This window comes from Clarias gariepinus, chromosome 24 (assembly GCF_024256425.1).
Source record: "Clarias gariepinus isolate MV-2021 ecotype Netherlands chromosome 24, CGAR_prim_01v2, whole genome shotgun sequence".
Lineage (NCBI taxonomy): Eukaryota > Metazoa > Chordata > Actinopteri > Siluriformes > Clariidae > Clarias > Clarias gariepinus.
In genome coordinates this window covers 14,802,715-14,829,466 of record NC_071123.1, presented here as the reverse complement: position 1 = coordinate 14,829,466, position 26,752 = coordinate 14,802,715, and the positions used below count along the sequence as shown (strand labels likewise).

The 26,752-nt window shown below is 36.8% G+C and overlaps 1 protein-coding gene across 1 annotated transcript; it reads left to right on the top strand.

Moving 5' to 3' along the window:
• Window positions 1–1,358: 1,358 nt before the first annotated feature.
• Window positions 1,359–26,075, top strand: si:dkeyp-72a4.1 (uncharacterized protein LOC100148058 homolog). The gene is made up of 4 exons (XM_053485950.1): window positions 1,359–1,400; window positions 14,998–15,119; window positions 25,624–25,750; window positions 25,912–26,075. Exons 1-4 carry the CDS (start codon window positions 1,361–1,363, stop codon window positions 26,073–26,075), a joined length of 453 nt encoding a protein of 150 aa, XP_053341925.1. The 5' UTR covers window positions 1,359–1,360.
• Window positions 26,076–26,752: the final 677 nt, after the last annotated feature.

Genomic DNA, 26,752 nt, shown 5'->3' with positions numbered 1-26,752 from the left:
AAACCTCCACCTTTTCATGATAATTGAGTTTAGCACATCTAAAGCACGGCATTGATCATGTTGGATTAGTTGTCGTAAGAAAGATTACAGACTGCCTATGAAATCCTTTCTTAAACAGTTCCTAAATGCAAAACCTTGAAGATTTTCCAGTCATGGAAAACATATAGACTTTATTAAATTCCTGACACTGGAGACTACTTTTACAGTCTGTAAATTAAGATCTTCCTACAGAAAATATTTGACTTTTTTAACTAACAGCCCATTCAATCCACTTACTGTAATATTAGACGTACAGTAAATTATACCATGTGAATTAAATATCCTATCATTGATCATCACAGCTGCACATCATGCCGTAGAAGGTACTTCCTCATATGAGGTCACATTAGGGGGCAATTTAACTAGAGGGGCATTTTAAATATGGGTAAATTAAAAACCCTGGGCAAATCAAAAAATTGTAAAAGGACAAAAACATTTTTTGTTTGTCCACATAATAGAAACCCAACTGAATGTCTAAGCATTTTTCATAATAGCTCCACTAAAAAAACTGTTTTGTTTGATTGAAGCTGTATTAGGATAAGGATAATGACTATACAGCTTAGTAATCAGCACTGTCGCCTTGAACACTCCAGTTCCTGGGTTCGATACCAACATCGAGTTGCATGTTCTCCGGTTTCCTTCCTAAGTACAAAGATATGCAGATTAGGCTAATTGGCGTTCCCAAATTTCCAGTAGATGGTCCTCTGGAGAAGGACATAGCAACCCACTCCAGTGTCCTGGTCAAGATAACCCCATGGACAGCATCTAGGAAGGCTTGGCGTGCAGTGCTCCATGTGGTCACGGGGAGTCGGATAAAACAAACAAATAATGACTTTTCAATAAACGGTATAGTATGTCACAGAATGCAACGTATGTGTATGTGTTCAAGTCAACGCCAAGCAAGATATAGCAAGTTTCAGTGATTAGTCTTCTTCTTCATCTTCGTCCCATTCTTCTTCTGAATTCATGTCCTCACTTCCTGCCATTCACCATTCTTTGCCATGTAACATCATGAAGAGCTTATGTGTGCATGTGTGTGTGTGTGTGTGTGTGTGCTGGTGCATGATGATATGAGGAGCAAAGATAAGAGAGAGAGAGAGAGAGAGAGAGAGAGATGTGAGTAAGCGTAGCTGATATCACCACCGTGATAAAGTGTGTTTCAGCTGCCTGCCAATAGCCCCAGAGCACAAACGTACTCCTCATCAAACACCTCTCTCTCTCTCTCTCTCTCTCTCTCTCTCTCTCGCTCCTCTTTCTCAGCCACAACAGCTCTCCAACATATGCTGCCCAACCACTGAAGGAGTAAACAGTGAGAAAGGCAATGGACAGACAAGGAAGCATGTCCTCTGAGTCACTAGCAGGTAAAATGATACTTTTTCTCTTTCTCTTCCTTTATAATGTGTTGTTTATTGCAATGCTGGCTTTGTGTTACGTCTTTGGAATTTACATTAATTTCCAGCATATATTTTCGTAATAGTGGCATCTATGCTGTGTTCACGAACACATTAATTCCACATTGATTCTATTTTTAGAATTCTATTTTAAATGAAAAAATTGTAAAATCCCAGTCCTGGACTGACAAATGGTCTATATGGACGGAAGTTCTGTACAGTAGAAAGATGTCTCAAGTTTTATTTTACACGTAGAGAATCAGGTGTAAAAACATCTCTTTGAAACTTTGAACTTTTCTAACTTAAGAACCTGCACTTTGAAACTGGGTTTAGATTGTCAGATTAAGGTAAGCTGCTTTCTTGGGACCCATTTCTAGGTCCATTAAGTGTGTGTGTGTGTGTGTGTGTGTGTGAGAGAGAAAGAGAGAAAGATTGCAAGTGTGTTTTCCACCACACTCATGAGCATGCATACATCCATGTGCATCGGATAGCGATGTGCCTTAGAGGCAGTTTCTGAAATACAGACGGCAAAACTAACAGCTGTGGAGGAGGAGAAAGAACAAGAGAGAGAGAGAGAGAGAGAAAGAAAATAGTCCATGCCCTGCAATTTGACGACCTAATTAAACTGAAGAGTGTGGAGTATTCCATCAGCAACAACTTTCTAGACACTGCTTTAGTAATCGCTGGCAATTAATCACATGGGAAAAAGCACTTTATTAGCAGCACGAGCAGAGAAGATGTGATTCCTGGAAATGTAGAACAAGATGTAGAAGTGCTTAAATAATGGTTATTCATCTAAAAATACCATAACCTCCTGTGCCATGCCTAGTCATGGAGGGTTTATTTCATTTTCTTGTGGTCATCTCCTACAATAGTGTGAACATTCGTACAATACAGACCCTGCAGCAAACATGAGCAAGGATTCATTGTTAAAACATTTCATTAGGGTTTGCCCGGAAATGTAACCAAATTCATGCTGCTTCAGTAATCTGAGCAACAATGGGGCTATTTATAAAGTCAAAAGAACTTTTATTACTTTTAAGGAAGTTCTTTCTATCTTCTTATCAAATAAATCTTTGCTTCGGGGAGGAACTCAGGCTGGTGCCTCAGGCTGTGTAAACTGAAGATAGAACAAATATCAGGCAAGAGGCATCTCTATATCCCTCTTTAAGAGAAAAGTTTGATTCATTTGTGAAATTCGCATTGTAACACAAGGAGCGTTCAAATCAAGCCAGGACTTTCGATTGTTAAAAACTTCCTTTATTTCTCTATATAATCCCCAGAGCCATGATCAAACTGCCCGCTTTATGTCTGAAACCCTGGCCTCCCAGGAACTCTTTAATGGCCTTGGAGTAACTTGGAGTGAGGTCAGGACTGTAAAGGGTTTTTTTGCAATAACTCCCAGCCAAGTTCCTGTAATCCGCAAGTGCTGCTTGTAAATGATTGTGTCTACAGTTCCCAGAGACAGATGCGTCTCTAGTGCAGATTGGCAAAAAGTTATCAGTCGATTTTCAAGGATTAGACATTTTGTAAAATGTTTATAGGAAAAAGTGCTGTTGGCACCGAGCTACCTCAGACCAGAACGTAATTTGCAGACCTACAGCTTTCTTTTAAAGTGTTTTAGTCTGGCCAAGAGTCTCATCACCGTACTGTGCTTGAAGTCTCCTTTAAATTTTATCACAAGTCCCGGTTTGACTTGAACATCCCTCGTAGATACACTACTGTATTTGGCCTTCCTCAGAGGAAGTGATGGAGGTAATTATAATGGGAACCCCTTTATGATTAATCGCCATAGTTACGTACAGCATACAGTATGTGGGTGTTATGGTGAGGTGTCCACATACTTTTGGTCATATCCGGTAGTTTTTCTGTATTTTCCCCAATTTGGCCACCCTCCCACCAGGCAGCTCTCCCCATTATACTTGAATGCTAATATGTGAAATGCAGCGTAGTGTAACAAAGTCAGTTTAATGCTATATGTCCTTATTATTAAACATGAGCTCGCAGATACAGTACATACAATTGTCTACTCACGGTGTGTAGTGTCTCTATGATCAACAGAGATCACCTCTGATTACTCGTGCATTAGCGGGATTTGAACTCTGGGCTTTTTTTTTTCATTCATTTGTTTTATTATAAAAAATCTGATGGTTTACTAATGTGAACTTAACTTTACAAAATTATTATCACACGGTGGTTTAGTGGCTGGCACTGTCGCCTTGCAGAACCTCCAGGTTCTGCGTTCAATTCCTGGCTCAAGTCTGTTTGCATGAAGTTTGCATGTTCTCCCTGTGCTTTGGTGGGTTTTCTTTATAAACCTGCAGATTAGATTAACTGGCATTTCAAAATTGCCCATAGTGTATGAATAAGCGTGTGGGTGTGTTCCCTGCGATAGATTGGCACCTCATCCATGATGCACCCTGCCTCGTGCCCTCGAGATAGGTTCCAGGCCCTTCACGACCCTGTATACAGGATAAAGCACTATAGATGAGAGAGTGAGTGAGTGAGTGAGTGAGTGAATTATCACATAAAGTACTTTGCAGGAACAACGATGAGGGCGGAGGATGGGAGGAACTCACTGGTGCCATCTTTTGTGCACTAAGTCATCAAGCATTTTATTTACATAAGCCTGATCTGGGAACATATTTACAAGTTTATACAATCTCAAATTTATTCATGACCTGACAAAGCATTACTGCCTTCGCACATTAGGCGCGTGTTAGAATTTAATCCCTCAGAGATTTGGGTATTATTAATGATGGAGGTTCTAGGGGAGCATAAATGCTGACACTTTCAAAAAACAGAAGTGAGAACTAAAAAAAAAAACCTAAAAACTGGAGTAAATGCGTATATGTATTGTTTTCCATAATGTTTTTAGAATGCTAGAAAACATGAACGTATATATTTCATTATTAGATTTTTTACAGCTGACAAGAGTGAAACCTGATGTGGGCCTCTGATATTGTAGCCCATCTGCCTCAAGGCTTCAGGAGGTTGTACTGTAGGTTCTGAGATGCATTTCAGCTCATCTCGGGTGTACAGAGTGTTTTTTATTTAGTTACTGTAGTCTTCCTCAAATCAGGTTCACTATTTTTTTCATCAACAATGGCAACAGAACTGCTGCTCACGGATTTTAAATGCCATTCTTTTTAAAGTCTAGAAACGCCATGAAATAATATATCGTCCCCATGCTGATACATATGAGTGTGAACATTAACTCAAGCTGTAACTGCAAGAGTTTATGCATTATGTTATTGCCAATTGTTAGCTCTGCTAGAAGCCAGTCAGTGACTGTATATAAAGTCGTTGTTGTGTTATGTTAAAACAATAAGGTCTGTCAATATTATCGATTTAACGCATGTGATTAATCTAGAAATTTTATTCCAAATTCAAATTTTATTTGTCACATAGACAGTCATATACAGTACGATATGCAGTGAAATGCTTATACAGTACGACCGCCTGTGGCCTTAAAAAAAGATTATCCATAAGAAATAAATCTGGAATAAAATAAGAAATAAAATATAGAAAAACTTTAGCTATAGAAAATATAGTTATAAAAGATAAGAACACAATATGAAATATACTGTAAGATAAACTTAGCTGTACAAACATGGAAAAATTATTTGCTGTACAATTATATGGAAATATATAGAACATTAGTTGTGTATGAAATAGAATTTAAATTGTGTAGAAATGTCCGGGGAGTCTGTAAATATAATATGCATGAATGTGTAGATGCAATGCGCATAAATGTACAATGAGCAAAACTGAAATAGAAATGTGTTCAAATGTGCATGAATGTGCAGATGCACATTTTAATGCATAAATACAGTATATATTAACATGGATAATAAGACGACCGAGGAAACATCACCAGGTGGCTGAACAGCTAATTCCCTTCTAAAAAAAAAAAAAAAAGCTTCCAGATGGAAGTTTGTATAAAACCAAACGAAGTTGTGTGCTCAAGCTACCTTTGAGGAGAACTACTGTATTTTTACTTTTACTTTAACTAAGCACTTCCTGAAGACCACCGGACATCAGTAAGTAACCAAAACTACCCTTAGTGTAACAGCACATCTAGTTTGTAATTAATGACAAATGGCAACTGCATTCATTCACTCTGGGTGTGTTGAAGATATTTTCTCGATGCTTGCGTTAGCTGAGTTGAAACAGAGATAACAGACATAGTCACCACTATAGGAGCAGACAGGGCTCACAATATGATTGCTGATGGCGTTTATCATTTAAGGGATTTGAATTTAACATTTGTAAATAAATTTTAATGTTATAATGATATTATAAAACCGTGTCATCTGTTTCCTCTAACCAGTTAGCCATGCATTTCTTTATTCTGCACATCATTGCACATCTACCGTATAATACAAGTGAATCTGAGTATTTTAAAATTTGAATTAATCGTGATTGTTTTAATTGATTGACAGCACTAAAATCTAATATAATAATATGTACATCCAACGTGAGTATGAAGTGTCAAAACACTGTAATGTGTTTATTTCATTATATTATAGTGTCAATAAAGAAGCTCAAAAGAAATAAAACGTAATTACTTAATAACTTCCCTACATGAAGGCATGCGGAGACAGAAATTCTCTAACTACCCAAGAGCTGTCTTAAGCATCAGTCTGCTAAGTTGTGTTTCTTGCCATCAGCATAAAACTCAATAAGGTTTAAAAAAAAAAAAAAAAAAAAAGGCTAAAATAGGCTTGTTTCAGTGTTATCCTGCATAATTTTTTCTGACTTCAGCTGCAATATGAATTTGCATTCCCTCACCCATATGCTGGCGTTAATCATTGCCATCATTTCTTTCTTTCTTTCTTTCTTCCTTTTAATTAGAGACCCTTCTATGAAGTCAAAAACGTCTTCCCCGCGCAAACTAGCAGCCCACGTCCAATTAACCTTCTTCCTCACACATTCGATGCCTCATGAGCTGCGCATTAATTATAAGTAACTATTTAGACAGCGAAGAGGTCAAATTTTAAAGAATGAAACCCTGATATGAAGACAGTTTTAAGTGATGGGAAGAAAAATGGACGTGGTGTCCCTCGTTGTGTTTTTTCGCCAGTGCCATGCTGCTGATAAGCTTTTTCGTTTTGTTCTGTTTGGCTGCTCCCTGACCACATAGGCTTGTAAATGGCCCTGAAAGAATAAACACAACTGGTTAGAGAATAGCTATTATCTTTATCAAGAACGCTTAGTCAAAATCACAACAGCTGTTTAATGGATTGTAAAATCTAAAAAGAGAGCAGGATTGAACAATGTGGCTGTTTTCTTTACAATATATACAATCGAAGGCGCACCTTTTCTTGGCTTTGTACATTCTACCATTTAGAACTGTATGAAGACTTATAGCCCTTGTGCAGTTCTGTTTTCCTGCATGAGGCAACAACTGGTGTTAAATAGAGCCATTCGTTTTAATCTTGTCTGATTGCTGTGCCTCATATCCGCTGCTTGTTCCTGCTTCGCCAATAAAAACAAGCTGAAGATTGAAACGCTGGGTTTTTATCTACGATATAAGTAACTACCCTTTGCATTTGGAGTGAAAGGAAATTTGTTTCGTACATGAACCTTGCTGTTTACTCATCTACCGGCTATTTAAGTCCTATTGGAAATTGTTTAATAAATCTATGAGCACAAGTGCGGGGCTGTTTCTATGGCTTTGCTATAATTATTTCTGTCTGTCGATCAAGTAGGTTAACTTTTTCTTCTTTGTTTAATGCTCATTTTAATACAATTAGGAGAACTTTACATAATCATTTAAACTTTCCAGGTATAGATTTTCATTAAACGAATGACGTTAATGTGTGGAATTCATTTAAATATACTGTATGTGATTTACAAATGTTATTTCCCATATAAAAAAAAAACAGGGTATAGGTGCCATGGTAGTCCAATTATGTGCTACACTATGGGACATGGTTCTACTATAGTATGGAAATATGTAACATATACCAGGATTTGGTCAATTTTATGTTATACATGTTTATGCACCATAATTATGACATAATAGTAAAAAGGGGGCATTGGTATGGTGAAACAGTGGTTAGCACTGTCGCATTGCGCCTTTAGGGTTCGGGTTCGATTCCTGGCCAGGTTTGATTCCCGCCTCTCTGTGGATGGAGTCTGCATGTTCTCCGCGTGTATGGTGGGTTTTCTTAGGGTACTCCGGTTTCCACCAACATACATTACACATGAACATGCAGATTAGGCTGGATTGGCAACCTGTCCAGGATGTACTTTGCCTCGTGCCCATTGGTCTCCTGGGATCTAGGCACGCCATGACCCAGGATTAAGCAGTATAGACGATGAGTGAGTGAATGAAAGTAAGTGTACATATACAAATTTGTCATTATATACCACTAGTATAAAATATGATATAGTACAGGCAGTAGCATATTAGATACATTCTGAACTTTGGTAGCCACTGTGGTACCCAATAAGTGCCATGGTACTGTACAGTATTCACCAAAGTATTATATAGTAACCTTTAGGAGTCCCATAACAGTTAAAATGGCACTAAAGATGTTACTATATAAATGTGTATGACATATTTAAAAAGTATCCTGGTACGTGTTCGTCATCACCATGATGCTGTCAAAAATATGTCATACAGTACATATTCATATAGCAATGAAAGTACCATGTGCCCTACTTTAGTAGATGTATTGTTGTACCAAAGTATGTACTATGTGTATAGAACCATGTACCATAGTGTGGTACTGTCAAATATACCATGATACAGGTACCACCAGAGGATCATGGTATATGTACATACACTATATTGCCTAAAGTATTCGCTCGCCTGCCTTGACATGCATATAAACTTGAATAACATCCGATTCTTATCCATAGGGTTTAATATGATGTTGGCTCACCCTTTGCTCACCCTTTGCAAGCAGCTTCAACTCTCCTGGGAAGGTCCTGTGCTCCAATGCACAAGGCAAGGTCCATAAAGAGATGAGCAAGTTTGGTCCTTAGAGGAGACTGCGAGCCAGGCCATCTCATCCAACATATCAGACCTCACAAATGAAAAAATGGTCAAAAATTCCCATGAACACACTCCTAAACCTTGTGGAAAGCCCAGAAGAGTTGAAGAGCTCTTGTAACTGCAAAGAGTGGGCCAACGCCAACATCATATTAAACCGTATGGCTTACATATGTGTGTGTGTGTGTGTGTGTGTGTGTGTGTGTGTGCGTGTGTGTGTGTGTACATAAACATCAAATTATGTTAATGTGGATGAGATTTTTTAAAGTTGAGAATTTTACTGGATTTCATATAAAAAAAGAGACAAACACTGACCCTGATATTAATCAAAACCAAAATCTTTTAACGCTAATAAGTACAGTATATCTAGTAAAATCTTACGATCTGACAAATCATTAAATATTTTACAAGATTAATTTGATTTATAATAATCTTATGATAACAAATACTAGGTAAATTTGCACAAATCCAAGTTAGTTTCGTGTGTTGTTATGTCAACAAAAAAACTCCATTTATTTTAAATATTTACATGGGCAATAATAAATGTTGGAGAAATTAAGATAAAAAATCAGATCAAAACTTATACATATTCAAGATTTTGTGGATGTGACAAAATGTAATACAATAAATAAAAGAAAAGAATAAAATAAAAATGATAAAGTAAGTAACTAGTAGTTAATACTGTATACAGTATAAGAAGAAGATGATGAAACATCTAACATCTGTTGAAGGTGCTTTGTAAATAGAACTAGTCATATTCCTTGCATTTTTAATTAAACAATGTTTTTCACACTCATTATAAAGCAAAATATAAAATGGCATGTGATCTAGCACATCCTAATATTTTCTCTTTATTTTTTTTTTTGTATATCAGATCACATGACCGTGACTGCTGCACATACACCCAACATAATGTCACCAACTTAACATGACTTAAATTCATAATGAAAACCATGGACAAACTCAGTCCTTAAGATAAAAAAAATAGAAATTAAAAAAGTTTTTAAAGGGCGAGAAAATGCACAACTTCTGAGTAGTGTTTATTTTCAGATTCAGGTGTGAGGTCTGATTATGTGCAAAAGTTGGTATTGAATTCTAACCATGTATGCTTGACCTACAGTAGCTCTGCATACAGGTATAAATACATTCTATAAAGTAATGACAATGTTTTTCCCTGGCATAATTGAAACCATAAAAAAAAATCACTCCTTGAGGTAAGCCATGTCTTCACAGCAGGAAAAGAAAGAAATGAATTGCCTCTGAACATTTATGTTGTGTTTTGACTTTTCATTGCTGCTAGTTAATCATGAGAGCGAGCTTCCACCAACACGCGGACAGGGTTCATGATTCTCCTCACTGCTTTGTTCATGGCTAATGCAAGCTAAAAAGCTAACTACCTTTTAACACAAGGTTTAATCACATTTTTTTTTATTTTCTAAATCCTCTTTAAGCCCTGATTAAGTGCACTTCTTGGTGTCTGGAACAAGGGAGTCTACACCCTACTAAGATGTAACACCCTTTTCATGTTATGCTATTTGGGATTTAAACCTGGAACCGTTAGTTAGCTGAGACTATTCTAAAGTGGAATAAATGGAGAGATAAACAGAAAAGAATGAGATTTTCACCACTTAAATTGTTTAATCTCCTTACATAGTGCTAGTAAGGAATAAATCTTTTTTTACCCCTGGTTATTGGAACACGGTGTGATGAACTGGTTCCCACACAGACTAGGGATGTTAATAATTAATTATTTAAATGTTGGTAATAATTTACCTGAATAAAATTTTATTTACCAGTAGTGGTTAATGAAATAATATTTTGAATAATATTTCTCGGTGGCCGACATGTGTTTACTTGTACACCACAACGCGCAATATTGGAATTTACATTTTTAGCAGCATTAATCCTAAATGAGGATAGAGATGAGCCATACTTTTCACATGCTGATTAATTTGATCTTTTTTTATTCTTCTTCTCGTTATTATTATTATTATTATTATTATTATTATTATTATTATTGTTATGTTTAAACTACTTGTGCTTCATTATTTTGTTTTACTTCTTTGTTGGAATTGTGCCACTAAAAGTTGAACTGAGAAAAAAAGATATTTGGTGAATTATTAATCATTAATGATTATGATTGTTAACATGTATAAATACTGAAAAAGAAAAAGGTGTGAAATGTGCAACTCGACCAAAGATGCTGATTATTTTCCATGGACAGCACATCTGAAATATTGCATTCATCATATATCATAGGAGTTTGCTGAAGGTTACGATTTTGTAATGAATTAAATAATAACCCCTCACTTTTTATTGATTTATTTTGCTTCAGTCCTCATTTAAGCTTAAATTAAGTAAATCATCATCTCATGTTACACAACCAGAACCACATAATCACAGGGGGCAGAAACTTACAAGAGCAATGACACTGGAGGCTCCTTCCATAAATTTAAACTTGACCATACTAAAGATACTAAGAAACACATGCCATTAAACATTTAAAGATCCACTTATCCTCTGCCTTAGATTACATGGCCCTCCATTGTCTATGTTTATGAGTTACTATAGAGACGATAGAACAAACACATCAATAATTCAGTAAACATGTCATTTGCATTATAGAAAAAGAATCTGTCACAGCAGATGAATACTGGCCTTCTGACAAATCAGATTTCAGATTTCAACAGTAATTGTTTGTTTGTATAGACTATCAAACCAGGAATAATTTTATGGTGTTCCGGACCTATACACAACATAGACAAGATGAAGTCTCCAAGGTGCCAAGATATTTACAGCTCCGCTAAGTAATAATGTCCTTTTATAGTCCCTCTGAGTTTGCCTGCATGTGCAAGCGTATATAAGACAGATTGTGTAAACACAATTTGGTGCTATGTTGGGAGACATCACTTATGTGTCACAGTGGTGTGTGCGTGTATGTGTGTGTGTGATAAAAATGTAATTTATGAGCCATATTATTTCGCTGCCCTGTAATAGACCCTGCAAAGCTGGGAGGTCACATGACTTCTGAGCATGACAGACATTTTTGAAATGGGTTTCGAGTTCTATTTTTCTTTTTCATTCTTACTCTCACTTCACAATCTACTGAACCCCCCCACCCCTCCTCCTCCCCCTTCGCACTTTCTTGTCCCAGCACTAATTTCATCATTTCACTTTTATCTGGCATGGTTTGGACATCAATACCCAGTCTGTTCTTTTATCCAACCTGGTGAAACGACATCCGAAATCCGCTGAGCCTTCAGTTTTGTGTCGCTTTACCGATTCGGTCTGGCATTGTCCTAATTGCAAATGTTTGCACATCTGGCCATCGTTGATGAGTAAATTAGTACAATAGGCAAAGAAAAGCTAATTTATAACCTTTGTATCATACATCTATTATATTCTGTAAATCATTGTTGAGATTAATAATTTGAACAATTTGTAATTATGGCAAGGTTATGTATAATGTTGCAGGTCAGAACTTCGAGAATTTAAATCAAATTTTGCCAGAGAACAAGAAGCAGGCTTACAACATGGTCTCATAAAGGTTAAAGCCAGGGTTATGATTTGAACATGTAGTTGATGCAGGAAGTCGCAGTTTAGGGCTACATTGGCTGTACTGTGGGATTGGAGCTGACACTTAAAACTAGCCTTTCTACCCCGCAGGCATAGATGAGCTTTAGATTACTACAATATCAATAATAAGTGTATAATAATCAGTGTATGTTCATATGTAGCCTTTCCACTCCCACAATGTTTATGGTTTACTCTGTCATAAGAGGGGGTTTAAAAAGTATTCTAGCTTTAAAACGGTTTCTTAGCGGACAGGCCTTAGGATAAGTTTAGGGTCAGGATTGAAGTTGAAGTGTAAAATCTTATGACATAATTAATGTAAATAAATTCATCCAAATTACCTTCATTTTTATAAAAAATGTTAATTCAGTGTCATGAAAAAATATTTGCCCTATTCTGATTTTTTTTGCATCTTTGTCAAACTTAAATGATTCAGATAAATAAGTATATAAATAAATATATGATAAAAAAATTAACTATAGAAAAAAAGACTAGTAAATATACAGTGGAGATTGTGAAAAAATATATTCAGTGAAGTATGGTGAATCATTTGTACAATTCGAATTCCTGTATCAGCAAACTGTCCCCAAAATCTATACTTTCTAATACATTTTTAATGTAGATACCGTATGTTTGCATTTGAGGTGAAAAAATGTTGCCGTTTCTTTATAATCCCACATGCTTAGTCTTAGTGAGTGATTGGAAGTTTGGATCATTTTAGTGACTCGGTTCTTTGAAACTCATTCATCAAAATGAACGAATCTTTTTTTGAGTCATTAAGTTAATTTTTCTTCTTCTGATCAAAAATAAAATAAAATATTACATTTTCAATAAACAAACTCCTAACATGTCTACATACACAAATTTTTAGCTATAGTTCCAGTAATGAAAATATTACAATGCAGCTAAAGACATACAGTATTATAAACAGAATGAGCAGCTCATCATCATATCTTCTGGTCCAAATTGTTCGTTTCTTTTTTCATGTGATTCTCATAGATGCCATGCAGTGCATTACACAGAAAACAGAATTGAACAGTTAACCTCTCATGAGTCTTCTAGTCCGAGGCATTTGTTACACTGCATAGCGACTATGGGTGTCACGTGACAAAAAACAAACAATTTAGACTAGAAGACTTAAGAGATAATGACTCAATTCTGTTTTCTCTACATAACCTACGGCGGTATTGCGATGCTTTGCGTATGCGCTCTCCAAGACTACTTGTTCTTCTGAGTCGCTTTAAAGACTCGTTCAAAAAGAACAAATCATTCATGAATGACCCATCACTAATGTGAGTGTGTAAAGCAAAAAGCAAGTGACAGTTTTATTTTTACTTTAGATTTTGTATTTATTATTTTTAGATACATTTTTTTGGGTTGTGGAATAAATCATTAGAGTTTACATTATTTCTTATGGAGGAAAATTTGCTTTGATAAAAGAGTGTTTTAATATACAAGCGCGCTCACAATTTAAGGTTTAACTGTGTTTATAAAATCACAAAACTTAGAAACACAGTACAAATCAATACAAATCAATACAAATCAAATCAGCACCCAGGTATTGTGATAGTATCGTATCGGGTATTCCTGGTGAGTCCCATCCCTAATATACAGTATCCTATCATCCAGAGATAGCTAGTTTGATTCCCGAGTGATGCTGTAGCCCCTCAGAGCTGGGAGGCACTTAGTGCTAATCACTTCTCTACAACCAGTCATTGGCTGTCCTCGGGGTGTTACGCCGCCTCCGTTGTGCTGGCGTCACGTGGTCCGGAGGAAACATTGAATAGTCTTGATAGTCTTCGGCACTCCTCGACTGGTGGCCTTGCTGTGGGAGCCCCCTGGAGTCGGGTGGAATTGAATATGACCAAGTTAAAGAGAAAAATTTAGAAAAAAAATTTGAAAAAAAAAAAGGGTCTAAGTGGCTTCATTAAGAGACCTGGTCATATTTATTGCGTTTTTAATTGGAGGACATATCTTCCACATACTTTATAAAGCAACTTATAAAATGTCATGTGATCCAGCACATCCTAATTTTTTTTTTTTGTATATCACATCACATGATAGCTGCACATGCCCCCAATATGTAATGAATTTAAAATGCTCCCCTTTGATCATAAATTGGATCATGCTTAAAAATATCTATTTTGAGTTTAACTAAATTGATAAAACAATAGCATTGTAAAAACAAAGGAAAAAAACTTTAGATTTTTAAGGGATGAAACAATGCAAAAGTTCTGTTTTTCTTTTTTTCTGATGTAACTTTTTTCTGATTTAATTTTGAAGTCCTAATACTGATGTGTGCAAATGAAATTCTGACTATGTACTCTATGCTTGACCAAGCTCTGAATTCAGTGTATAATTAATTCTAAGCACATACAGGAAGAATGAGTTCTGACATCATAGCTCAGATGGCGTTTTTGTGATGTTTTGCTGCTTTCTTAACAGAGTGTATTTTACATTATCCTAAATTAACTGAGAATTAAATGAGATCTGTTACCTATATTACCTATGATTCATGACACGTTCACTTTCCGCTGTCATACTCAGCAAATTTTCCCAGCCTGATTTACTCTTGTGCTTGGTGCAATATTTGAACTTATCGCACCCCTCTTGTTGTCAGACCTTACTGGCAATAAGCTCATTTCCATATAAATGTGTTCCGACACACTTGATTCATTTCGTGACGCTATTTGCAGCTGGTTGAAGGGTTGTTTGTTTCCCAAATCTTTCCCAGACTGTTCTCCCTGACTGTTTTGGACTTGAGGGTAAATTGACTCATGCAGAGTTGGCAGGTAGAGGAAAAGAAAATCATAAATTACAAACTTGAAAAAAAAAAAATCACATTTGCATAATCACTGCGTAACCTTTTGCTTTATAAGCATGTGAGTAAGGGGAATCATAAAGTCTGACCATATCCTTTCGATTAACTGTTTAGCAATTTACAGTTTCATAATTCTCGGCACTTCTTTATCTAATCTCTCACTTCAGATATAAGGGGTTTTCAAGAACACTCGTTCTCAAGTGGACATCCACGTTTTGGGCAACACTTCTGGAATCCAAAGTTCTGTGTGGTCACAGATGGTCAAATGGTGCTTCTGGATAAGGATCAGGTATAAAGACACACACACACACACACACACACACAGTGTACTGTAACTAGTTGATAGCATCCAGGTTAATTTCTCAGGTCCCAAATAATACTAGTTTATGTATTAATAAATTACAGTATCTCACAAAAGTAAGTACACCCCTCACAAAAGTAAGTACACCCCTCACATTTCAAAAACCGCTTTATTGCGTATACACTCAAAAAAATGAACATGGCTACCTGTTACATGTACTAAAATGTAATATGTGTTTTGTACATAATAATTTCATTTTTCCATGAACATGAATAAATTATGTTGTATTTAAATGAAATTCAACAACTTAACATGTATTGGATTTAATCATGTTGAGATAAACCAAAGAGATCTTGTCACTATGAAAACCGGAAATAGCAAAACCGGAAATCTCGCGAGAAGACATCGCGAGAAGAGAACACAGCGTGTTGAGAAGACAAACGTTTGGCGGGCGTGTGGAAAAGGTAAGCAGGAATTAATTCCCATCTTTCTAAATAGAAACGAAATACTGAACATAAATGTCTTCTGTTTACCGATGTTTAGTCACGTTATTTTGGTTTAAGCTATTTCTTGTATTTTTAAACACACTTAAAATATCGAGGGTTATATGCGCGTGCTTAATCTGCGGTTCGGTTCTGGTTTCGGTCTGTTCTCATGAGTTGTGAAGCGAGAGGAAGAAAGTACAAATATTGGTCATTTGATAAATTAAGTATCATGAATTTTAATTAAATCTATTTCTGTATTTTTTCACAGGAGTTTGTGAGTGAAAGTGTCCTGTCTGCATCTGACTTCAGGAGTTTCCTGACCAACCGTCTCTAACGGTCATATTTAAGTCATAACGTACAGTTATAAAGTACCAATCTTTCTGTTGGTGTTAAATTGTTTTTTATGATTAATACTTATTTGTGGTGTTTTATGTTTTGTACATCTTTTCAAATTGAGACTTCATTTGTAAGTTGTTGCTGGTGTAAAATAAAAATCTCTGTTTTATCCCGTTTGTCTTATGCTTCCTTCCTTCACAGAATTCTATTGACCAGGGCTTGAAATTTAAATGTACTTGAGTTGGATCAACTTAATTTACAACTGAAAAATGTGTTGTACCAACGCTATTCATTTATGTTAACAGTATTAAATTATGTTGGACGCAGCTGTAGTAAATAAGTTAAATGAACCTAATAAAATTAATTTGACTGAACCTAAGAACATTAAGTTGGGCCAACAAAATTGCTTAATGTTGAAAGAAAGCCATTAAATCAGGTGGAAATTCTTTCCATAATTTAATTACGTTATTCAACAAGTTATTTTTTTTAAATGTATATTTTCAAGGGACAATTCTACAAAAAAAAAAAAAAATTGGATATACTTTAGAGTAGTCAATGTGCAGCTTGTATAGCAGTACAGATTTACTGTCCAACAATAACTAAACATACAGTACAGACTTTATTGTCTAAATAACTGGCAACGAAAATGAGTACACCCTACTGTAAGTGAACATGTCTGCTTGGGATTTACAGTTTTATGCATATATAGCGCTTTTAAAAATGGTCATTATGGAAATGTGTAAGCGAGAAAAAAATGTGTATAGATCATAATGATTAGATTGTCCCTGATGAGCAAGCCAAGTGCAACAACGGCGGTGACAAGAAAAACTCCCTGAGATGGCAATAGGAAGAAACCTTCAGAGGAACCAGACCTCAATTTTCTTCCACGCCTCCATAATGATATTACGGAGCTGCTGAATGTTAGACACATGACGCTTCGCCATCCTCCGCTTAAGGGCGCCCCACAGGTGATTAATAGGGTTCAGGTCTGGACACATACAGTACTTGGCCACTGACAAACACATGCACATGATGAATAGGACATGTGACTTGGCATGGTTACTCACTTTTGTTGCCAGCTATTTTGACAATAATGGCTGTATGTTAAGTTATTTTCAGAGGACAGTAAATCTGTGCTGTTATACAAGCTGCACATTGACTACTTTAGTATATATATCCAAGTTTTATTTCTATAGTATTGTCTTTTAAGAGGATATACGGTACTACAATGTTTACTAAAATTAGATGGGTGTACTAACTTTTGTGCGTGCGTGTACATACAGTACATAAGTGTGAGACCTGCTTTAGAAAAGGCTTAGAGCAAAATAACAACTTTTAAAATCTATATTAGCACCAATGTGTCTAAAAATCATGTACTCTAAGATTTTGTTTAACTCCCTTTAGCTTTCATTACCATGCCCAGTGCTCAAGGTTTCTTCCTATCACCCTTGGCTTGCTCACCAGGGACTATCTGACCATTTTGATTCATGCACACTCACATTCAATACTAACTTCAATTTTGATTGTGTTAAGCTGCTTTGCAACAATGACAACTGTTAAAAGCGCTATACAAATAAAATTGAATTGCATTAAATTAACTTAAATTAAATTAAATTAAATTGAATTGAATTATTGTGTGAAAATAATGCCTCATGCTCCCAGAACCCCTCTTTCCCATTTTGAGTCCTGTAACTCCATACAGTAGATGTGATAACCTGGTCATTCAGTACATTCAGGTCGTCAGCTGACTTTATTTTATTACTGCATAATGTTGCTGAACCCAGACCTGGCCAACTCAAGCAACCCCAGATCATAAGACTGCCTCCAGAGGTTTGTACAGTGGACGCTATGCATGATGAACACATGGCTTCATCGTCCATCACTCTGGAATATACTGTAGGGTCATTCTGAACTCATCTGAACAAAACTGTTTTTTTCTGATTAGTCTCACTAACGTGGTTTTCTTATGGACACAGCTGTTTAATCTCAGTCTTGTGAGTTCTCATCACATTGTGTGTACATGCTCTTATTTTCACTATTAAACCTAACAATGAATTCTACTTCCACGTTTTGAACAGGGTTAAACAGTTCTTAATTAAATTCCAATTAAATTCCAGTAACATCTCCTTGGTTGTTTTCTTTGCTTGTTGCAGCCCAATAATTCGACCCTTCTGAAACAGTGACCTTTTGTTGGCCAGGCAGTTCATACTGTACATACTCTATGCTTGATATAAAGTGTTTTATCCTCACTTCTGGTTAAATACTAAACAGGAAGATCAATGTTAGCAATTCTTAAAGTCTTACCACTGGTAGTACTGCTAGAATTTTGAAATTTCCTATCTCAAGCTTTGAAAAAGAAAGCGACTGTACAGTAGCATCCTTGGTACCATCCACTGGGAACAAAATTAAAATGTATATTTTGAATGGTATTATATTGTGCAAAGGGTGTAGTGCCAGCTCTGATTAACCACCTGTTTGAATATGAAAATGATACGCTACCAGTCAAGAGTTTGGACACACCTGGATAGTTTTTAAATCTCCAGTGTTATTCTAGAATGTAGAATAATACTGCATTATTGTTTGCAATATACAGTAGATTACAATATTGCATCACTTGCTGCATTCTCCTTTTGTCTATCCTATGTTGAGTTTGTGGATTTTTTGTCTTTATATTATTTTATTTATTACTTCATTGCGTGTATACTGTATATTTTTTTACTTACTTTGCGCTTGGAGCAGACTCTGGGGTTCATCTGGGATTAATAAAGTTTTATCTTGTCTTCGAAAATAAATCACTAAACACAAGAAAACATTGAGTTAGAAGTTGTGTCCAAACCTTTGACTGGTATTGTAATTCATTGGCCACCCTTCCAACAGCTGATCTAATCAGTAAAACAACTTGTCTTGTTTAAAGTACGTGAAAGAGATTCTTGAGTAAAATTATCTTACTAGAACATTACTTAGGTAAAATGTAAAGTCACCTTTTAGAAAAAAATACTTACAGTAAAAGTCTCAAAGTGTTTGACTTTTCTCTTTATTTTTTAGTTCTCTCTTTTATTTTCAGTCATCTCTTTTGCTTTTCCCAATACTACCTATATTCTCTTTTCTTCTTTCTTCTTGTTCCTTGCCATGGACTTGTCTTGGTCTTGGTCCTTGGCCCTATTACCAGAGCAACAAGCTCTCATGGTGCTACCTAATGATCGCACGTCACGTGCTGGTTTCTGGGGGCTTCAATAGATGTGCGGCCAGATGTTGCGCAATTCTCCCTACTGCAACATTGCCTAGCAACAGCGGGTGCTTTTTCCTGTGGGTCGGCCCCTTGTGAGACCCACGTCGTTACACAGAAACCAACTTGAATTGGTACAGCAATGATGAGATAAAGATGTTTAGAGGAAATGCATCAGAGTAAAAGTACACATTGTGTTTAGGAAATGTAGTGGAGTAAGAATGAAAGTTGCCAGAAATATAGATAACAAAGTAAAGTACAAATATGTGAAGATTCTACTTAAGTACAGAAACTTCGAATTTATACTTTGTACTTTGGATTCAATTGGATTGAATCATTGAAACATTACCTCTTATAACTTTTTAATTAAAACAATAAAATAAATGTAAAAAGCCATGACCCTTACTATGAAAATCACATTAGTTGATCAAATTCTTAGAGGTGAAAACAAACAGGGAAAGATATACAGTAGATGGCAGGAACAGATTCTGCATCAATTCTAAAAATAAATCCAACAGGAGATCCACAACACCACATGAACCAACTCCTTCCAACAGAAATATTTCATAGCTGATTGTCTCACTTCTACTGATTGACAGAAAAACCAAACAATTATTTTATTTGTCTAACAAGAATAACGTCTTACATAAACAGCACATCTAGACCTGAGGTTTAGGGCATTTAAGTAAACCACCTAAATTGCCCTGAATAAACATTTCCATTGTCGTTTCCAAAAGTGTTATTGGGTTGCGTCGCTGCTTCACATGAGCTCCACGGTCCCTGGGTCGATCCGGAGCTTGACTCGCTGTCAGTGTGAAGCGAAAAACAACACAGTGTGAGAGTTTTCATCACAGATGCATATGGCATGTTAGCGACATTCAGTTTATCACCATGACACTTTAATGGCACACACACACACACACACACACACTTGCACACTACCTGACTCTGACCAAATTCGCACAGTTTAAGGCAATAAATCTCCAAGAGACGATCAATACATAATCTAACCTTGTAGAAAAAAGTACAGTCTTCAAGTGTGGTCAATATACAATTTCCCTTATCATAAATCTGAACAGTTAAAGAAAGGAGTAGTAAACATAGAACAATATATTTTTTTAAAAGTGTTTAATAAGAATTGCTTGCATTTCAGCATGTATTAATACTAATTATAATTTATATTTCTCTTACTACAGTACTTCGGTGGCATGGTGGTGTAGTGGTTAGCACTGTAGCCTCACACCTCCAGGGTTGAGGGTTTGATTCCCGCCAGTCGGGTCTGTATGCACGGTCTCTTCTGGGTCCTCTGGTTTCCTTCCAAAGACACAGAGATTAGGCTAATTTGTGTTCCTAAGTTGTTTGTGTGCCCTGCGGAGGGATAATCTCCAGGCCTCTGCAACGCTGTACAGGATAAGAGGTATAGAAGATGAATGAATGAACCGCATGATCGAATCCCACTATTTATAACTAAAGCACTTCTACTCTTCTGTGTGAGAAATTCTTAGCAGTTCCTGTAAATGAAAAGCTTCACCGCAACTTTTCAACGCTGCCACGTCATTATCATTTCTAGAAACTCTGGGATCATTTTGTTCATGAATTATCTGGAGAAGCTCTCTTAGCACAAATGGTTTCCATGTCCTGACAGAAACAGGAGTCCTTAAATTATAATCTCTGCCCTTTAGTCGTACCAATTAGCACACACAACAGTGGCTCCTGAAGTGATTTTCAGGTTTACTAAATCACACTGCAGGTGCCAAATGAATCGATTTGCATAAACACTGCCCTGTATTTTTGTACTTTCGGGTAGAAAAGTCTCTAATCACCTATTCAAAAGAAAAAAACATACACAATGGACAAACATATGCTGTTTTGCTGGTTGGAAAGACACAATATCATAACAGGGTTGCACACCTTTAGTGTGTACCTTTAGTCAATAAAGTCTTCTGCCTTAGTTGCTACCATACTGGTGTGTTTTTAAGTAAATAAGTAGATTTTCATTATTACAGGCTGTCAATGTGGTAGGTTTTAATTGCACAATTATACATGATAAGCCAGACTAAACATAAATATATACTTATACACAGTTAGCTTTGATCAAATAATCTGATTGGACAAGAGGCATTCCATAAGTGGTGATAACAGAGAATAACAGCACTGGCACATTGAACTTCATGTATCACTCAGTGTCCCAGATGTTTTGTACAATCTTTAATTACACTAAATGTCAGTCACCAGCACTGATTAAAGTAGATCTGTACGCTCTGCAGTACTGACAAAAGAGCAACTGCCCGCCAAAACCCACATTCAAACCGATCATAAACACACTTTCATTAAGAAAACATATGATAACATTATGCCATCCTAAACAACACTTTGTCTTCTTAGTAATTGTTTCTAAGTCATTCAGAATTGTCTCGGAACCGTCCGTGTTGTTCTGTTCACGGCTAACACTAGCTACAAAGCTAACTAGATTCTAACACAAGGCTGAATCCCAAATCTCCCTCTAACCCCTGATCAAGGGCACAACTTGGTGTGTGGAACAAGGGATTGTACACCCTACAGCACTAGCTTTCCATTTTACGCTATTTGGGATTCAACCCCCGAACCATGAAAAGTAGCTTATATTCTAAAGCGGAATAAGTGGATATATAAAGTAAATCTGGTAAGTTTCCCAGGACTGTCCACAATGTAGGCTACTAGTATGAATTTGAAACTATTTTCACCCCTGTTAATTACGCTAACTGCCAGTCGCTAGCGCTAGTTGAGAATACAGTATGTTGTGGCAGTGCAAAATATATGGTTACGTAAACGTCAGATCATAATAATAACAGAAACTATTGTATAAAAGCAATATGACATTCTAGGTCATGCTGTTGTTCCGGATATCAGCATGGCTGAGATATCTTCAGTACTCTGGCTGCCACCTCGTGCCTAGAAATGCATTACAGCCATGCTGATATTCAGTATAAGAGCACTTTCTCTTCTATGTGTTATTGCTCAAATATTGGATTGATCAGCTTTTCTATTTTTAAGAAACGCTAAATGTGCATCTCTGCATCAAAAAGTCTAGAACAAATTGAGATAATGTGGCAGTTTATGTGATTGATGACAGTGCACCGGTGTACAGTTTGTATGATATGTGACAATTCACAGCTGAGTCTGACACATTGGAACGTATAACATTAGATTGTACATGAGCTCTTTGTATACGAAGAAGGAAAAAAAAGATAATCATTATGAAAACTGAGGCTTGGCAGCTTTCCATCAGCTCAGAACCTGTTTGTTGAGTTTGTGCATTGAAACACACACATGCACACAACAGCTCAGATAGAGAGAAAGCTCTATCTTGCTATTAAGACCCTAAAAATAAGCAACAAGTGTGCCATTTCTTATGGCACATCTCCTAATAAGACTGTGACAAACGCCTGCTCCACCTCCCACAGAGTACTTTTGACTTGCTAGATTTTGTAGTGGCACATAATTTGGTTTGAGACTTCTTTTAAATAAATCTTTTGCAATTCAAATGATTGAGTTCTGACTCCATCTGTTCCTACATTACATCTCACCTCGTTGTTTTAAGGGATGATGTAAATTCAGTATGACATGCCACAAAAGCCTGTGCCTTGCATAAGGATGATAATCTTCCTGTCAGCTTGCTCTAAATGTGTTGCTTCTTATGAGGGAAAATTTGTACTTATTTGAAATATAACCAAATTGAAAAACATTATTTGGTAGGAGCAGGATGTGTGTTCTAAATGGATTTAAATACTGACATAAGGCTAGAAATATGGAACAGGACTGGCACAATGGAAAATAAAAGAAAAATTTCAGAATCTGGGTTTGATTCCCATCTTGTGGTCTGTGTGCATGGAGTTTGCATGTTCCCCCAGTGCTTGGTGGGTTTCCTCCAGGTACTTTAGTTTCCTCCCACAGTCCAAAGATTAGACTACCAAAAGATTGGTGTGAATGAGTGTGTTTACAATATGTGTGTGTGCACTGCGATAGATAGGCACCCCGTCCAGGGTGTACCCTACCTCATGCCCAAAGTCTCCTAGGATAGGCTCCAGGCCTGCCGCGACCCTGTATACAGGGTTAAGTGTTATACTGTAGATGAGTGAGTGTGTGAGCAGTGGACTAGAGGGTAGCATTCAGCACTGTCAATGTTGTAGCCTTAGTTACATTCCTGTGGCAAATGAAATACCTTATGGGGCAAAAGATCTTGAGCCACACTTAATTTCTTTATATAAAATTAAATACTGCATTAAATTAGATTCGATTAATTTGTAATACATTTGAAAAATTTAAACAATTGTTATACTGTGACAGACTCCAAAAAGATTTAACAACCTCAGCAGCAACCTCATTTGTCAACCTCTTGTCTGTTCCAAACAATCAGCATTCAGCATCACCAGTTTACTAATCACCAGCCTGAACATCTGTCATCATCTGCATCTGTTTCTTAGTCAGTTTGAATGATTCATGGGTCACTGGGTGGCTTAACAAACAGAAAACATTCCTCTGAAACTGGTCAGGTACAGGGACTGGGTTGAAAATGCTACATTAAAAAAAAAGAAAGCCTGACTCTTTGGAAGCAAAATATAAAGAAATGAGGTCTGGCTGAAGACTTCTACAGTAATCAGTACTGTAATGATACGGATCGCATCACTGCCACTAATACCCACCTTTTACCTAGCTTCCTTTTGTTACAACTTTAATTAAATAACAGCAAATAAAATCACTACAAATTTGGCAACACATGCCTCTTGAATACGCAACACGACTTTCCTCCCAAATACATCCTCACATACTCACCCTCTGTGACCTCATCAACACCTTGGGAAATTGTTTTGTTCTGTCTCCTGAAATTGCTGTGTATCTCAGCAAAGACTTAATTAACATATTACATATTACAGTGTTTGAAACAAAAAAAAAAGCGGACACCAGTTTCCCAGCAACAGGTTAGTAATTTAGGCAAACAAAACCATTTGCATGCACAATTCAACTATGACCACCATAACCCAGCGTCACCAGTCACACAACACAATGGGAGCCTTGGACTCAGAAACAGAAACAGCCCATGATTTTAATTTGACCTGTCAGATTTGCATATATGTTTGGCAGCCCTTTTATATTCCTCTTGTATTTTTAGATTTCCTTGCTACTGTAGCAGAGCTTTTAAAATAGGGATATGTTGTTCATGCGGGAAAAAAAGCAATAGAGGACCTAGCAGAGATCATTTGAAAACAGTTTACTTTTCATTATTTCATAACACTACACTACAATACTCTTCAAGAAGAAGCATGTTGAACTTTGAAATGTTAAGAATTTTTCAGACTAAATAAATTGACTGTGTTTTTTTTGGCCATTTTTAAACACCGCATTGGCTGAAACAACATTAATCACCGACTATACACCAATCAAGGGCACCCAAGGCTCATTTATACCCATGGACCTATCTGGTACAATCCCACTGAAAAGCCAATGCAGCACAAATTACTGAAAAAAGACACCAGAACACCCAGTGCATCACACCAGTCTGACCAGTCCAGGATCGAGGCACCAGAAAAACAAGTCCGATTCACAGAGACCCAGATGCCCTGTGGAGCCACGCCCCTAAAGGAACAGAACTGCCACTTTGGCACAAGGAGAACCTTATTGTGGCTGATTGTTGTACATTCAAGAACTTCTACAAGTTAATTCCTATTGCAAATTTAAATCATTAATCAGGCAGGAAGAAAAAAAATCTAATTCAAATCCAAATTTTATTTGTCACGAACACGAACACAACCATACACAGTCATATGATGTAGTATGATATGCATTGAAATGCTTGCATGACCAAAAACAGGTAGAATAGGAAGAGAGAATAATTTTACTCACTCCCTCACTCATCTTCTATAGCGCTTTATCCTGTATTCAGGGTCGCAGGGACCTGGAGCCGATTCCAGGAGACTTAGGGTACAAGGCAGGGTACACCCTGGACAGGGTGCCAATCCATCACAGGGCACACACACACACATACATACACGCACACACTCATTCACACACTATGGGCAATTTGGGAACACTAATTAGCCCAACCTGCATATCTTTGGACTGCGGGAGGAAACCAGATGCATGCAAACTCCATGCACACAGAGACGGGAATCGAGCCTGGACCCTGGAGGTGTGAGATGTCAGTGCTAACCACTACACCAACGTGCCGCCTGAGAATGATTTTATTGCAATTCAATTTTATTACAATTGTAAATACAGTAATGTGTCCTAAAAGTCCATATACTGTAAACTTTTATAAGTAGTACATTTATTGAGACATCTATTGAATTTTTTTCTTAACTTTGGTAATTTCACAAAAGTTTCATTAATAAGTTGTAGTTCGCTGCAAAAACTGATATCGATATCGCTTGCTTTATCCTGCATATCCTTTCTTTTTTCCCTACTGTAGGTCGATCCCTTTATCCTACAGCAGACGATGGCTGACACATGCAAATTGCGCTTACTACGGCGCACCATCAGCGTCCCTGTGGAGTCACAGTTCCCAGCGTTCCACAATCACACGGCGACAGAGACTGGTAAGTGTCATGGCATAAAATTCTACAGCATGTCAGGGCAACAGAAAAGAAGTTGTGGAGTATAATCATAAGACTCAAAAAAATACAAGGCACAAGGTATTGGAATGGCATTGCATTAAAATTAATGTGAGCTGTTTTTTTTATTTACATACTGTTTGTAGTGGAGAACCAGAACACCACCCTGAAGCGGGTCAGGGTCATGTTGGAGTGTGAAATCATTAGCCATGGAGGGGAACTGACTGCTCCTGGTTACAGTTTGGTGTGGCACATTATGCTTGAGAAAAAGGCAGCAAGTGTTTGGGGAATGTTTGGATATAAGCTATGATGTCGTGTCTTTGTTTCTGCATGTGGCACACCGGGGTAGTGACTTGCTACTGCTTACTGGAAGTATTTTGCTTTTACAGTGCAGATTTGTATAAGAGTGCATATGGCTTTGTGTTGCATATAATATGACTATTAAAAAAACAGCACTCCCTCTTCCTCCTGGTGCAGTGTAGGCTGTGTAGACACTATATCTATATTTAAAACCATGAAAAACATGAATACGTGTTTTTTTTGGTAACGATTGCGACAGGGTGCATTATACAGTAATCAGCTCTGCTCCATGGTGGTTAGAAGAAAGGTTTATATACTTGTCATATGCAATTTGACCAGCAGGAGGAGAGATTGTCACCCACTACTTGCTGTGGGCTTCTTGTCACTGATTTTCAGCTCCAGTTTCAGTTGAATGTTTAAAACCTAGTTAATTTGACTCATTAATGAAAAAGTGTTACATAATCCTTTATTCTTTAAAGAAAAAAAAAACGGACTGTTGTGGTCTAAAGCTCTAGAAGCCAGCATGAATCTCACACGATGCCGCATAATTAAGTTTGCATGTAATATACAATAGAATGTACGGATTTCGGTCTGCATTGTAATTAACAGTGCTCCTGCACCGTCTATTTTTGGATTAGGCTAGGAAAAATGTGCAGAGCTTCTTTATTATTTTGCTGCAGAGATTTT

Coding starts and splice junctions, on each gene's coding strand:
- si:dkeyp-72a4.1 (XM_053485950.1), top strand. CDS start 1,361: ATGGACAGACAAGGAAGCATGTCCTCTGAGTCACTAGCAG. Junction 15,120..25,623: donor TGCTTCTGGATAAGGATCAG/GTATAAAGACAC, acceptor TCCCTACTGTAG/GTCGATCCCTTTATCCTACA. Junction 25,751..25,911: donor TCACACGGCGACAGAGACTG/GTAAGTGTCATG, acceptor TACTGTTTGTAG/TGGAGAACCAGAACACCACC.